General features: G+C 41.5%; 2 protein-coding genes across 4 annotated transcripts in view; both read left to right on the top strand.

Annotated features, from left to right (window-relative positions):
• Nucleotides 1–5,390, top strand: part of pkn1a (protein kinase N1a) — a 43,842-nt gene extending 38,452 nt beyond the window's left edge. For both annotated transcript variants that reach the window (XM_020611002.1, XM_020611001.1), the window contains exons 15-23: nt 6–81; nt 794–885; nt 1,288–1,464; nt 2,407–2,469; nt 2,779–2,855; nt 2,989–3,131; nt 3,659–3,766; nt 4,079–4,159; nt 4,309–5,390. In XM_020611002.1, coding sequence (XP_020466658.1) covers nt 6–81; nt 794–885; nt 1,288–1,464; nt 2,407–2,469; nt 2,779–2,855; nt 2,989–3,131; nt 3,659–3,766; nt 4,079–4,159; nt 4,309–4,512 — 1,021 coding nt within the window. In that variant the 3' untranslated portion in view covers nt 4,513–5,390. The remainder of the gene's footprint in view (nt 1–5; nt 82–793; nt 886–1,287; nt 1,465–2,406; nt 2,470–2,778; nt 2,856–2,988; nt 3,132–3,658; nt 3,767–4,078; nt 4,160–4,308) is intronic.
• A 2,037-nt stretch (nt 5,391–7,427) lies between these two features.
• map2k7 (mitogen-activated protein kinase kinase 7) overlaps nt 7,428–13,376 on the top strand; it is a 19,616-nt gene continuing 13,667 nt past the window's right edge. Inside the window, exons 1-4 of one of the 2 annotated variants that reach the window (XM_020610972.1) lie at nt 7,428–7,671; nt 9,197–9,244; nt 11,795–11,939; nt 12,639–12,705. In XM_020610972.1, coding sequence (XP_020466628.1) covers nt 7,548–7,671; nt 9,197–9,244; nt 11,795–11,939; nt 12,639–12,705 — 384 coding nt within the window. In that variant the 5' untranslated portion in view covers nt 7,428–7,547. The remainder of the gene's footprint in view (nt 7,672–9,196; nt 9,245–11,794; nt 11,940–12,638; nt 12,706–13,376) is intronic. The other variant, XM_020610973.1, reaches the window with a different exon arrangement.

The following is a 13,376-nucleotide window of genomic DNA, read 5'->3' as shown; positions in this document are numbered from 1 at the left end:
TACAGTAAGCAGAAGAAAGGCCCCCTGTCCCTCCAGGACTTTAGACTGATTGCTGTGCTGGGCAGGGGTCATTTTGGGAAGGTATAGTTTTACATTTGGTCTTCTTTAAAAAAGAATTTATACAGAATCCACCAAAAACAATGGAAAGAGAGCACAGGAGGGGGATTCCTGAATATAATATGATCAATACATGTTCAAATGTAGGCATTTAAACCTGCACACAAAAGCTGGCAGCTCCTTTGGTTTGCATTGTGTTGCTCAAACAGCATCAGGAGGTTTATGCTGACTGACTTCTAGAAAAAAATGAGAAAGCAAAAACGGACACAATCATTACATTCTAACCAGAAATCTGTACATACAAGAACATTTGTAAGAAGTGCTTTTGTGATTTTATGCCATTAAATGCCTGTATTTGTACACATATTGAGTAAATACTCTCACTGTTCTGCATTTAATGAGCTCTTTCTATTTTCTTTAATGGGACTTTTTAACTAATATGCAGTGTCATCACTGTAGGAGCTAAAAATATAACAGAAAATTCTTGTTTTATACATACTTCATATACTTCTGAAAAGTCTTAAACAGCTGTAATTTAAACAAGAACAGTAAGTTCAACTTTCAGGTTTAAATCATTTAATTCATACCTTACTGTAACATCCTAAAGTTGTGACTACTCTTCATTAAATGAGTAAACATGAACATCTACAAGGCCTCAGTTTCACTTCTACTTTTTGTCTGTGTTCAAGAATGAAACAAGGTCAGTTTTTCCCACACTGTATCTGTCTGTTCCCAGGTGTTGCTGTCAGAGTACAAGAAGACGGGCACGATGTACGCTATCAAAGCCCTGAAGAAAGGAGATATCGTAGCTCGGGATGAGGTGGAAAGGTTTGTGACTCTGAGGTTGCTGCTCAGTGCGTTCCTGTGTTTGTGTGATTGGTTGCTGCTTTGTAGCCTGGATCTCCAATAAAATGTACACACCATTAATCTGTGCTGCTTTGCCTTCAGTCACCATGATTACAGTTCATCTGTGGGCTGTGTGGTTGCTGCATTGACAAAAAAGATACACTGTCTAATGATGTGCAAACGTTTCTCATTTTTCTTCTCTAATCTCAATCCCTCGTTTTTCTCTTATCTTCTGCATCCTCCCATCTTTTTCTGCTTCTCACCTTCTCCTTTCTCACATTCCTACACCTCTGTCTTACTTCCCTCCATCCTTACTCTCCTCCTCTTTCTTTTGCGTCTTTGTCCTCTTCCTCCTTTCCATCTCTTCTGCCCTCCCCTCTCCAGTCTGATGTGCGAGAAGCGCATCTTTGAGACCGTGAACGTGTCACACCATCCCTTCCTGGTCAATCTGTTTGCGTGCTTCCAGACACCAGAGCATGTCTGTTTTGTTATGGAGTACACAGCAGGAGGCGACTTGATGATGCACATCCACACAGACGTCTTCACAGAGCCGCGAGCCATGTACGTAACTTGTTTATGTGTTTTAGAGAAAGACAAAATGGAAAAATTTTTGAAGTTACAGTGACAAACATGCTTATTAATCCTAATAAATATACAGTACATTGTATGTATGTTTTGTTGTTGTTGTTTTTTTTTTGAGAAATCGATGTGTAATAGTCCTTGAGAGTAGAATTGTGTTGCAAAAGTGTCTCCTTAAAGCATGTTTACATTTGTTGTTGGAAGCCAATGTTATGGCTGAGTTGAACATGCAGTAGGCTACACCATCAGTGATGATAAAGGTAATTTTGGGGCTGTTTTCACGATCTCCTCTAAGGGAAGGCTCAGCTCACCGCAGTTTGAAAACCCCTGTTATAAACCCACTGTACACTACCTGCTCAGCAACAGACACAGTTAGCAGCTAGCTGATGATCATGGTATAGCATTTAGCATCTGAAGAGCGTGATGTTTTTGCCCAGAAATTTATAGAGACCAAAAACAGATTTAAAAGAGAGTGAATGTTGGCCTTACATTCATTGGGTGGACAGAAACGCAACTCCAAATTAATGAAGACATTACTTCATCAATGCGGGATCGTAAATAAGCAAGTGTTTGTGAAACAGCTTAAAAGGTGATGATGTGTCAGTGTTGTATTCACAAGTTGTTTCTAAGTGGTCAAAAAATGTGTTGGTTATTAGAGGTTTATGAGTAAAAAGTATGAAAATCTGGATTTTGAATTTATATAAAATATCAGTTGTGTCCAGAATCATTTTCTGTGTAGATGGCCAAGCCAATGGCCTACAACTCTGGCAGTGAAGATACGTCTGTACTATAGCAGTAGTAGGGTGAGGAATGTTTGTCAGCCATTGGACAGTAGGTAATGTTGTTGTTGTTGTTGTTGTGTGACTCAGATTTTGTTCTCCAGTAGTGCAGCTGTGTAATACTGTGCCTTTGGTTTGACTTCAGGTTCTATGCAGCCTGCGTGGTTCTTGGACTTCAGTTTCTTCATGACCATAAGATTGTATACAGGTGAGTGCAAATGACACAAACCTCATAGTCAGGGTGTCAAAAAATACACGCATAGAAAACTGACCCACTCCAACCTCAAACACTGAAACACCTCCACTAAGTTCTGTGGTTTTCAAGAGATTTTATAGAATAAATCTTCTTAAATACTTGGATTGTTCCTGTGAACTCACTTCCCATTAAATATTTCTTGAGCTCTTGATTAGATTTTTTTTTTTTGCATCTCTTTTGAATTGTGTGCATATTCTCTGCTGTGTAGTGTGTAAAGAGACGGATTCTCACCTCCATCTTTTCACCTTCCATCTCTTCCAGAGACCTCAAGCTTGATAACCTGCTGCTAGACACAGATGGTTATGTGAAGATCGCTGACTTTGGGCTGTGTAAAGAAGGTAGATATGGATGTCACTGACAGATGGGCTTGTTTTTATTTCTCATGTTGCATCTTACTGCAGTTTGCCTCCTGCATGATAGTCCTCAAAACATTCAGCCACAACCAGTTTATCTCTCTGACTCTGTCTGTAGGAATGGGTTATGGGGACCGAACCAGCACATTCTGCGGGACTCCAGAGTTTTTGGCCCCAGAGGTCCTCACAGACACATCCTACACCAGAGCAGTAGACTGGTGGGGGCTGGGGGTCCTCATCTATGAAATGTTGGTGGGAGAGGTGAGAACTAATACATGTCGGCATACACAAAGCTCCTGCAGCGTCCGTGGGGTGATGGCTGCCTGAGTGTTCGTGTGAACACACATCGGACTTGTTAGGTTGATATCACATTCATCTGATGTGACACTGTGCTTTCGCAGGAGAGCTTGTAGCTGACACAGTGTGTGTACTGGAGATGTGAAGGAAGAATTTGATCACGTCCAGACTGTGAAATCTTCTGGAACTACCCTTAACAGTGTTTGCTGTGAACACTTCCAATTACAAACTAGTGTACATCTAACCAAAACAGCTAGAAGGTTCCGGGTTTGAGCCCCAGCTAAATGAGAGTATATGTATAACATCATGAAGATTTCACCTGATTGGTTATGAACATAACATTTTCGTGGAGTCAAAGTCTGAATTTCTTCACTTTTAGATGCTTTATTTATTTTCTTACATACCTGCACAAAGAGGACTGGATGTATATCTGTATGTCACATGACACGTTCACTGTGGTTGACTTGTGCATTTCTTGTGCATGTGTCTAGTCTCCGTTCCCGGGGGATGATGAGGAGGAGGTGTTTGACAGCATTGTGAATGATGAAGTCCGCTACCCACGCTTCCTCTCAACAGAGGCCATTGGCATCATGAGGAGGGTACGGATACACATACACACACACACACACACACACACACACACACACACACTCTCTCACTCTCTCACTCTCTCTCTCTCTCTCTCTCTGTCTCTCACTCACTCACTCACACTCTCTCTCTCTCTCTCTCTCTCTCTCTCTCTCTCTCTCTCTCTCTCCTCACCCTCTTGCTGACTTTCATCACCCATAAACAATAAAGTAAATGAAACACTTTTTCACCAATAAATAAAAACACTCAGTCACAGAGGCCATGTTTACTACACTGTCCACTTACAATTTCTTATTTGTGTGTCTTTGTATTTTTACGAGCAGCTGTTAAGGAGGAACCCAGAGCGAAGACTGGGCTCGGGTGAAAAGGATGCAGACGAGGTGAAGAAGCAACCATTTTTCAAAGTAAGTACACTTATGTGCAGTGTTTTGACATCTGTGAGGAAGAGCAGCTGTGTGCCGGCACAAGGTTAAAGAAACTGTTGATGTTGTCTTGAGAGTTCACCTTATGAAGCATTTCTCATCTTTTTTTTTCCCCCTCCATCTCTCTCCAGAATATGGATTGGGAGGCGTTGCTGCAAAGGAAGGTGCCCCCTCCCTTCATCCCCTCCATTGGCAACAAAGAAGACGTCAGTAACTTTGATGAGGAGTTCACCACCGAACCTCCGACGCTCACGCCTCCACGTGAGCCTCGCATGCTCTCCCGCAAAGAGCAGGACAGCTTCCGGGATTTTGACTATGTCTCTGACCTCTGCTAGTGGGCTGCGGGCTCGCAGACCTCGAACAATGTTTGATTTTTGAAGTCGTCATGACAGTTTTTGTCAGAGTGGACCAAAGGCCCCTACCGACTGTCCACTGACTGTTTGTCTGCCGATAACTACACTGTGAATGTGTGGAGAGACCACAGGAAGTCGGTCTGTGTTTTGTGTTTGTATGTTGGTGTGTGTGTAGGGTTTTAAAGCTCGATGTCAGGAAAATAAGCTGGGACAAACAGCTGTTTTACCATGAATGAAGGATAAATGAAGCCCCCCACTCCTGTCATTGTATGACACACCAGTGACTTGTGGATCTTGCAGACATTAGCCTTTGAAATGCCTCCTCCCGTCCTCTTTTGTATCATTGTAGTCACGTGCGCAGCTGCAAGAGGACGAGCTCTTTGTACTGTTGACTGTTTAGGAGGATGTTCAGTGGCCTCTCATACCAATGCCTTACATTTGTACTAGTATTTGATCCACAGAAAATGTTTTTATTTTGTGACACTTTTGTATTCAGCAGCAGGAAGAGTGACACGGCAGACTGCAGAAATACTCTCAACTGTGTTTTTATAAAAGAGGACTTGCTTGTCAGAGTGGAATCAGCGATGTTCAGAATGAAAGCTTTTCCAGCAGTCGTATGTTGATGACTGATGCTAGAAAAAATTATGAGTTAAATATGGGGTAAAGAACCACTGTTTTACTTAGCTGCGATGGCTTTTCATGGGATGTCCACCGACTCCTTATTAACATTTGTGCTGCTTAGATTTCAATTTATGTGACAGATGTTACAGCAGCAATTTGTAAAGAGTCCTGAACATTTTACTCAATACTCGCATAAGTTGTTGTTTTTTTAATTGGATATTTAGGTATTATATGTAATTTTTTTTAACATTTGTAGCAGATGCACACATACATGAGCGTTAGTATACAAGCTACTGTACAGTATGTGGCAGGCAGGTTTGTACATTTTAAATTGAAAAGAAATCCGAACACTAAGACTGTGTATAAGTCACAGACCACTGTGGGCTCATTCATCCACTTTTAAACACGTGCTATCAGAGTTTTGTGACTATGAAACAAGTATTTTCCCTCCAGGACTAAAATATCTGACCCTAAACTCTTTGAGCACTGGCTCTAACAATTATTTCAGTGACTGTTTTTAAGAACTTCATCTACTCACAGGTTAAAATCTACCCTCGGTCATTGTTTGCATCAAACTGACAGAAATCTTTTTTTGAAAGATCTGGGTGGTATCAGAAGCAAAGCCAACCTCTCTAGTCACTTTTCCACAATAGAAGCAGTTGCTGTATCTTTATGTTCATTTCTTAATGAACAATATCAGTTTAGGGAAGCAGATGTGTTAAAAACATAGATAAATGTTAAAAGGAGCCAGTGGTATAACCTTCTGTAACACTACCATTTCTGCATACAAAGATTGAGAAGCTGGATGTTTGATGGTGTGGATTTTACTTGTGTATGACAATACAAAACCATGTGAGCGTATAAGTGGACTTATTTTATAAAGAAAACCTGGAGTGAATATTATGTCTGTTCATTGTTGTCATGGGCATGAGAGAAATTATTTAGAGGTAAGAGGAGGGAAAGTGATATAAAATAGAAATAATACTTAAAATGCATTTCAGTGAAAGAATTCCGAGATCAGAATCGGCTTCATTGGCCAGATGTGGTGAACACACGAGGAATTTGACTCCGGTACAGTGGCTCTGAATGTGCATGTGTAGTGTTCTTCTGTAATAAAGAACAGCGTACAAACAGGATGAATTTGTAACTGAAGACCACCGATTTTTATTTACATATTGTGACATGTCAAAATGTCCTTTTTGAAAATATAAAGTAATATCTATGAAACTGTCACTATATAATAAAACGGAAAAGCAGAAAATCCTGACATATGAGAACCTGGCACCAAAGAACAGTTTTTTTTGTCACAAATGATTTAACTGAATTGTTAAGCAAAAGGTTTGTCAATTAATTTCTTGTTGATTGACTAATTGATTAATCAACTTGTGAAAATGTTTTGTTCTTGATTGTTTTACTATATACACCACTTAGGCTCTTTGACCCAGTAACTCTAATTGATTTTTTTTTTTTTTAAAAGCCCCTCACAGTTTCCCAGAACTCAAAGTGACATTTTAGGTCACTTGTTTTGTCCAACCGCAGTCCAAAATACAGAGTATTCTTTTAAGTTTTAAAAAAGCATTTAGTCGGCCCCTTTCAATGTGGATAGTAAGTCCAAACGATGCTCAAAAAAAGCTTTAGTGTTGACAGTTTCTCGGTAGTTGAGCAGTCAGTCTTTGCACCACTTTCTGATAGGGCACCCTGTATGAAAGGGTTATAAACTGCAACTAATGGCTCTGTTAATGCTTTATAGATCACTTGTAAACCATTAATACAAACATCTTTTGGGTTGCCAGGTTGCAGAAAATCCTCCTCCTCTATACATACTTGTCACTGTGCAAATAAGCATTAAATAAAATAGACTAAATGATTGTCTGTTTGATATGTCTGATAAAGCCAGAGTAAATGATTTATTAACCATGAATAAATCCATTAATTACAACCTACATATCCTTTATAAATTCTACCCACAGGGTCCTCATCAGAAAGTGGTACCCAACTTCTGTTGAGGACCCTGTGATAATGAAGTTCCAGGACAAGACAATGAGCAAGGAGACCCTGTGTTGAGATTGTTAGTCAACTGCACTTTCAAGATCAAGAGTAATTTCTCAGCATTTCTGGACTCTTCTGAAGACAGGTGCCCCGTTGGCTCCTTTATAGCTCCACCTGTATAAATGAGTAAATGTGAATTAGTGATTGTGCAGGTATGACTGTGTAATATGGATGTGATAAAGGTACATGTGGACAAAAGTGGATGATCACATTACTGCAGTGTGTGTGTGTCCAGTCAGTCAGTCAGTCAGTCAGTGAGTGAGTGAGTGCACTGCTGGTCCTGCCTGCCTGCCAGAGAGGGGAGTCGAGAGCTCTGCTGGGAACTACATGGTGCTCAATTTTTCAAGATGTCGTCGCTGGAACAGAGGCTGTCGCGAATCGAGGAGAAACTAAAGCAGGAGAATGAAGAAGCTCGACGGAGAATAGACCTCAACATCGACATGAGTCCGCAGCGATCACGTCCGAGGCCGAGTGAGTGTTCACCGGGGAGAACCGGGGAGTCGGCAACGGCCAGAACAGCAGGGGGAAAGATCGAAGAGGCGGAGGGAGGGAGGGAAGGAGCGGGGGTGTTATCCTGCTACATGCTAACAGGCTAGCTACATAAACAAACACCGACTCGGCTTTGGTCGGTTTGTTTTAGTGACAGATCGCTTCCTTAACAACTGCGACAGTTTTTACACTGAGTAAAACCAAATTTTTAAAAACTGAAGTGCTGTCATGAAATATCTCGCTGGTGGTCCCCTCTCGAAATCTGTGTTGATTCTGTCCTGTCAAACATGCTAGGCTAAGAAGCTAGCAGTCTCAGTGATACTCGGTGGCAGGCCCAGCCTTAGTCTGACAATTTGTTACAGTTTTCAGTATGCTTATGAAATATTATAGACGTGTCGTTTGTCTTCGGCTTCTGTGTAGTTATATACTACTTGAGAAGCAGTGTATTTGCTTCTGACTCTTGCGGCAGAGTGAGTTTTCACTGCCATTTTGACCCTTGACGAAACAGACGCTAATTTCTGCAAAGCTATCGGGTACAGCTAACGTTCGCCATACGTTAACAGCCTTTGGCGTTATGCTGTAAACACAGTTTCCACATGACTTATAATGGTAACATGCCAGTCTGCTGCAGAGCCACTGAATAAAACCCTTCAGAGTTTTCAGGTACTATCAAGTTGTGAGAAGTGGTGAAGCAGTAACAAAAAAAATTAAAGAAAGCAGCCCGGCTAGTTCAGCGGGAAAGTATGTAAGCTCCTGCCAGACATAATACCCCGAGACCAATACTGTCACGGGGGCCGACAGCTCTATTATCTTAGCAGTGTCACATAGTGAACTCTTAAAACCCCTAGCATCAATTCACCCACTGACTGTACAAAGATGTGTTTCTCACAGATCGTCACATTTTTCATTCATGTGACATTTGAGACTACAAACCTTTTCTGTTCTGTTGTGAAGTAAAATTAGCTGTCTGCGTGTGAATGGGGTAAAGGAAAAGTAGGTGGACTCTTTTGTTTCTTATTGTCAACAAATTTCACCAAAAACCCCCCAGAAAGAACAATAAATAGATCCATAGTGTTTTACTGCAGCAAAACCAAGCAATGCTCACAGAACTGTTGTGCACTCATTTAGGTTATACAAAAGGTGAAGCAAGGGGTTATGGTTCATTCACGTTCAAGTAATGTGTTACATGTAAACCTGAGAACCTCATGGAGAAGATGCACATTAACACTCTATAAACGCTGACCATCAGAGTGTATTAGTGTGTCTGTGCCACAGACAGGGTTGGAAAGTTGTAACATACATTTTTGACAATAAGAACCATTTAGAACAACACCAGCTTTCTCCTATAGCACACACCGCTCAGATTTGTGTCTTTTGTTTATGTGTGAATAGAACAAGTGAGTTATTTTTTGTCATGAAATGCAGTGTATGCGTGCGTGTGCATGTGATCATCTCAGTACAGTGTTGTAATGTGCGTGCATGTGTATATTTTCTTTCCTCTGTTTAGTCATCGTGATCCAGCTCAGTCCTGCTCCAGCCCCTTCCCAGCGTGCAGGTATCATTCAATCCATCACGCCCTTGCCCCCCCCCCCAATCTGTGTCCCCCATGTCACCTCAAATCTCTTCCCCCTTCATCCTCCTTTATCCTCCACCTGATACATTTTTTTTCAAGTTCACACGACTCATAAACCCATCAGGGAGCATTATTGACTTTGAAAAACAGAGGCAGTTCCCTTCTTTTTCACCAGTCTTTTTTTTTTTTTTTTTTGAAAATAAACATTATATGTAGCTTTCGTAATGTTTATGAAAGGACATTTAACTTTCTCTAATGAAACCAGGTGCATATTGAATTTCGGTCCAACTAATCAGATGATCTTTTAGTAACATGTACGAAACAGTAACTTGTATTCATACCAGTTGACCAAGTGTAGTTTAGTTTCATACACACTGTGGAATAGGCACAACGTTTAAGTCTGTTGACTCATGTTTTCATTAATTTCAAACATCCTCCCTGCACGCACGCACACACACACACACACCTTCTTTCAATGTCTCACTGTATCTCACTGAGGGCTAAAAGTTTAATATGTGTTTTTGAAACCAGTCCCTGACCAAGACTGAGGTTTTAGCCTAGCAGTCATTTACATCTCCCCTGAAATCACATCTTTCCATCTTTCCATCCCTTCTCCTCTATCTCTGTGTGTGTGTGTGTGTGTGTCTGTACCAGTGGCAGAGCAGAGTTGGTGTGTGTGTGTTGATGCTCACAGTGTGTGTATACGTGTGTCAGGTGATTAACCTTCATTTAGCTGGAGGCAGAGAATCACGGTGCATGTGGCTTTTCTGCACGGCACGATGTTTTGGGTTGTGTTTTGTTTGACACAGTCTCTAATCCAGCATCCCCACTGGTCTGTCTGCAGGAGTGCTGTGAACACACTGGCTCTCTCTCTCTCTGTCTCTCTCTCTCTCTCTCTCTCTCTCTGTGTGTGTGCCACCGACTGAAGACTTTCCTTCCTGTCTGAGTTGATCTGACCGACTGTCTGACTTCCAGCTTAGTCTGTGCTATGCAGTTTTGGCCGAGTTTCTCTCACTGTCTGTCTCTCGCATTGGACTGTTTAATGTTGTTTGTTATTTATCTTCTGGTATCCCCCTTCATCCTTCCTTGAGCAGCAGCACTGTGTGAGCAGGAAGCAGTGCAGCAGTGCCTGCAAGTATCTTTGTGTGTCTCCCTCTCTCCTCGGTCTGTCTGCCCATCCATCCTCCCACCCGTCCATCTGGAGCCAGCCGAACTATGGAGCTGTGATTTGTGCCAAAGACTGCCTGAGTCTTCCTTCCATTCCACACTAACCCCTCCTCCCCTTTACTGACTGACTCTCCCCTTTACAGGCTGAACCATCCACAGGTGACTTATGGATACAAACGCCCGCTGGCACTTTCAGAGTAGTTGCCAGCCTGCTACTACAAAAACAGTAATAGTTATGATCATGACAACAGTTGTGTTATCCTCTTGCTAGTACGACAGGGACTTTAAACTTGTAATCAGGGATCTGAAGTCTTAATTCATGTTCATAGTCATTTATAGTCTGTTGTTATACCCGCTGACTTCCTGTCTGAGCATCTGGTTGCACAACAGGTCTGTGCTAATACTACTTTAGATTATTATCTTGAAATTCTTTCGCATCTCTGTTTGAAAATATGTCCATGCACATACACCTGATATTACAAGGCCAGCAGAGTTTTAATATGCCCTTTAAAGCATGATTTACACCTGTGTTTATATGAGGTTAGAAGTTTCAGTGTCAGTCAGTTGTGAATTGGGCTTGCAACTGTCAATTTGGTATCCAGAGTTATGAAGTCATTTATATTTATCAGTAAGTAATATCAGATTTAGTGGCAAAGTGCTGTTTATTAATACTTGAGTTTTATTTTCATTGTTCTACCCAACAGTATTGGTTATGATAACACTGTACTCACCAGTAATTGCTGAAATCTGGGGGAAATGGTGACATTGCTAAAACAATCATACAACCTGTATGATTGACTGACTGCTCGGGCTTGTCTCACTGTTGGTCATATGTTGATTAATGTTGCTGCATCCTCAACTCTAACCAGCCTCTTCAGCGAGCACAGTGCTGTCGCAGCTATTACAACCAGTGCTCTGGATCTGTGAAAAACCTGTAGCTTTTCTTTAAAACAGCCTGTGGATATCCACATCCTTTAACTGTACCTCCCAAGCTGTGGGCTGAGCCTGTGCTGTCTCTCTGTGCCTGAGAATGGTGTTGCTTTTTCTCTCAGATAACCATCCTGTTTGTTTTAACAACATTTTCAGTTGGTACTGCACAAGGTAGAATAGATTGCAGACGCTAGTGTAAAACAATCTGAAGTCCAGATTTGGGGATTTTTTAAGAAGACTGATAATTGTTCATCAAAGCTAATAAATACCAAATTTATTGGTGCATAAGAGCTTGAAATCACTAAAAGAACTGAGTCAGTGAATGCATGAACACAATCTTACACCCTCCGGCCACTGTTGTAAAGTACATCATTCTGTCCCCCAGCCTCCTGTCTGTGTCTGATGTGTCATGTTTCCCCCCCTCCCCTGCCCCAGCGCTCCAGCTGCCACTGGCCAACGATGGAGGCAGCCGTTCTTCATCTTCAGAAAGCTCGCCTCAGCACCACCCCTATTCCAGCCGCCCGCGACACATGCTCACCCTGCCCACACCCCCGTACGGCCTACAGAAGAGCCTAGAGAAGTATGTGAAAACTTAGTCAAAAACAGAAACTGTTTTCACTCATCTATGTGCAATCAGGATTTTAGTGTCAGTATGTAATGCTTCTTTGTTGTGCTCTATGAAGCACGACTCAGATGGTGGTCCAAGATGGTTGTTTAAAAAAAAAAAAAAAAATTTCATACATTTTTCTTCTAAAAGTTATAAACTTTCATGGGGTGGTTTGTTAAGTGAGTAAGTACTATTAGCGTTCACATATAATACAAGTTAGGCAATTCTAACTTTGTGGTTTGAAAATGAACGTGTGGACACATGTCGTGCACTGATACCGACTCAGGGTGCAGCATGTTTTTTCAGTTCAAACAAGGAGTACGGATGTAAAAGATGGAGACTCAGCGATTTTATTTACACTCTCAAGATGGTCACATGAGCACACACACACATTTGCCATGCTGTTCTAGTGTGTGTCTGTTTCTGTATTGCCAAACATGCATGATAGTGAGTGAGCAGCATGAAGGATCATTTACAGCAGAGCTGGTTATGTTACACATAACAGATCCACATGTAGAAAGTGTGGGTGAAGGACGTACAAAAATACCCACACTAGATTCCATTTGTGAGTCAGAAGTCTCGCTGTGCTTCTCATCATGCAGTCGACGTTTCACACTGAAACAAACTTCATGCTCCCTGACATTGTGCATTATTGTGTGTTTGTCCCCATAGTGCAGAGATTGACCAGAAACTGCAGGAGATCATGAAGCAGACGGGTTATCTTAAGATCGACGGTCAGGTGAGACACAGAGATGCACGTCGAGTTTTTCTAGTCAGGCATCGTTAATCCCCTTCCCCTACCTGTTGTAAATGCAGATATAAAACCAGGCTGAGCGGTCATAAACCTAGTCATGTTCTTTATTTGTGTTTTTCTCAACACATCCTATTAAAAGACTGAAATCAGCAATGAATTAGCCCTACTAACAAGTGCTGTCTGTGCATCAGACCAGGATCTAGCTGCGTCCTCTCAGGGTGGTTAAGAAGGAGAGTGACGACATCTCTATTGGCTCTATAAGTACCGTTTTTAACAGTAATGGTGGATCATGGGATTGTCAAATAGTTCCAAGCATTAGGAGTAACACCAAAGAGTTTGGCTGCTATTTTCCATAATAAGAAATTGAAGTCAATAGCAGAAAAATAAGTAAGATCAGTAAAATAAGTAGCAGTTAAATTTGTGACTTTTAAAGTTAGCGACGTGTCGAAACATGTGCAACCTTTTTGACCATCTCTCTCAAATATTGGGTCACTTTAATAATTAGGTAACTAGCTAAATTAGCTGAACTGTCTACAGCAACAGAACAGAATTAGTTAGCTAGCCTGTACAAATTGTTAAAAGTAGCAAATCTGTGCCGTTTGTGCCTACGGGCCGAATGGCAGTGGAGAGTAACCGGCCTTCTTGCAGTCCCTGGG

This window comes from Monopterus albus, unplaced genomic scaffold, assembly GCF_001952655.1.
Source record: "Monopterus albus unplaced genomic scaffold, M_albus_1.0 scaffold108.1, whole genome shotgun sequence".
NCBI lineage: Eukaryota > Metazoa > Chordata > Actinopteri > Synbranchiformes > Synbranchidae > Monopterus > Monopterus albus.
The sequence above is the reverse complement of the archived record's forward strand: the minus strand, read 5'-3'. Positions and strand labels throughout refer to the sequence as shown.